Here is a 2270-nt window from a genome sequence, read left to right as displayed (position 1 = left end):
CTGCCTTGTATAAGTCTGTGGCCCCAGACCCTGGGATCCCAGAGCATGGGATCTGATGGATGTGGAATGTGTGAGCAGGCGCAGGCACTCACAACCACACCAACTTAGCAAGAGAGGAAAATCTGAGAGGAGCATGAATTCAGTGGTCACTTCTGGCTAGTGGGATTTCTTAGGTGCATGGGAATAACTTTGGGCAAGAGGTTTATTTGCTTAATCTCTTTAATCCAGCCTCAGCTCTTGCCCCCACTGGGCCGCCGACGGAGCTGGTTACGTCAGCAGTCACCGCCAGGAGCTTCATGGTTAACTGGACTCAAGCCCCAGGCAACGTGCAGAAATACAGGGTCGTGTATTATCCCACCAGAGGGGGAAAACCGGAAGAGGTAACAGCAGACAGAATTCATAAACTACTTCTTATTCCCTTGATATCTTCCACGGCAGTGAGAACAGGACAGGAGTATGTGCACAGCAGGCTGTGCTATCGTAAATACTTCAAATAATTTGACCAAAATCCATTTCAATGCTTCTATATTACTTTTCTGTCTCTCTGAGCTATAGTATTTATAATCTTACATCTCCCCCCACCCCCAAATAACTGTCAGAACTAGTCAGGTCTACATTTCTAACTTATATTGCTTCTTCAACCTAGTGAGTTATAAAGAAAAGGTTAGCAGTAGTTAATTATCTGGCAGAAGCTCCTTTATGGAATCGTCCTGCTCTTTTCTTTAAAACTCAGAATAGCCCGAGACTTCTGCTTCAGTGAAGTCTGGGAATTGCAAATCCTGCGGTGATGTAATGGACCGGTGCCGCAGGATTTGATGTTTCCCTGTAGAGATAGATGCTGGTGACAAGCCGCGGGGACACCGCCAGCACTTTTCATGGTTAGAAGAGAACACCCGTCGCCAGAGGACTGGCTTCTTTCCCCTCCTATCTTTGATTCAGCTATTCACAGATAATAAATTAAAACGTAGTGAAATCCCCATTTCCCTCTGTTGTGCTAACCTCGTACCGACCTCCATCTGTTTCACAATTTCCTTTTGTACAAGATGGCAGATTTCGTGAGTTTTTTCAAATGTTAGAGAAATAGATCATGAAGTCTTGTGTGTCTCTAGATGACTTTTTTTTTTTCAAATGATTAAAAAAAACCCTTTTACATGTTTCCCAGTGTCTCATGGAAACAAACATGTTTGGTGTTGATTAAGTGCAGAGGATAGATAATGCTTAGCCCGGGAGGGCGCAATTTTCGATAAACATGAATAATAAGTGACTTTAGACACAGTGCATAAAAGATGCATTACTTAGTGTGGGAATGCGAGGGTCACTGGTTGCTGCGATGGAAGGGGAGGTATGATGCCCATGGTAACGTATGTAGTGCAGTGGTCTTGCGGGAGATACTTGTGCTTCTGTTATAATTCTGCGTGTGTGATGTCGCTTACTCTTCCCACTCTTTAAACAGGTGGTGGTGGACAGAAGTGTGACTTCCCTTGTGCTGAAGAACTTGATGTCTTTGACTGAATACCAGATAGCAGTCTTTGCAGTCTACGCCCACACTGCCAGCGAAGGCCTGCGGGGGACGGAAACTACGCGTACGTAATCTCTCTGCACCGTTCCTCTGTGGACTGGACCTGCTCCATGGCTCCGTGGACGCCCTGTCTTGACTTCTAAGGATGACAGGCGTTCTCCATACGCTGCTGGATGCACACTTGGCAGCAGCCTGCCCCGTGGGCTTTTAGTCTAGTAGAGGAAACCAAAGCTACGTAACCGTTAATGTCGTGAAGGACTGTAGAAACACGTGCCTCAAAGCTCAGAACTTGAAGTAAACAGGGCCACATTATGAAGGCCCTAGAAGTATACCTGAAGACACTTCATGGTTTTCACCAGCTTAGTCAGCCAGGAACTTGGATTAACCCTAGTCCCTTTCCTCCTATCCTTCAAATACGGTAAATCTTAGTTTCTACTCCCTTTTGCAAGGACATTTCTCTGTGGCTGAATGTGGAAACACGTCTCTTGCAGTGGCGCTGCCCATGGCTTCCGACCTGGAACTGTACGATGTGACTGAGAGCAGCCTGCGCGTCAAGTGGGACCCCGTGCCGGGGGCCACAGGGTACCTGGTCCTCTATGCACCACTCACAGAGGGCGTGGCGGGGGACGAGAAGGAGGTGAGTCGTGCGCCTGCGGCAGAGCTGGGAGCCCAGACCTGAGGATGATGTTTCCGTGCCAAAATCTAATGTGTGAAATTTAGATATGTCTGATGGGGGAAAAGAAAAAAAAAA

At 47.1% G+C, this 2270-nt stretch overlaps 1 protein-coding gene across 1 annotated transcript in view; it reads left to right on the top strand.

Moving 5' to 3' along the window:
• Window positions 1-2270, top strand: part of Col14a1 (collagen type XIV alpha 1 chain) — a 174705-nt gene that overhangs the window by 49737 nt on the left and 122698 nt on the right. The window contains exons 9-11 of the mRNA XM_004642282.2: window positions 229-380; window positions 1454-1583; window positions 2011-2156. Coding sequence (XP_004642339.1) covers window positions 229-380; window positions 1454-1583; window positions 2011-2156 — 428 coding nt within the window. The remainder of the gene's footprint in view (window positions 1-228; window positions 381-1453; window positions 1584-2010; window positions 2157-2270) is intronic.

This window comes from Octodon degus, unplaced genomic scaffold, assembly GCF_000260255.1.
Source record: "Octodon degus isolate 3935 unplaced genomic scaffold, OctDeg1.0 scaffold00148, whole genome shotgun sequence".
Lineage (NCBI taxonomy): Eukaryota > Metazoa > Chordata > Mammalia > Rodentia > Octodontidae > Octodon > Octodon degus.
Note: the sequence above shows the minus strand (reverse complement) of the source record. Positions and strands in the feature narration are given on the sequence as shown.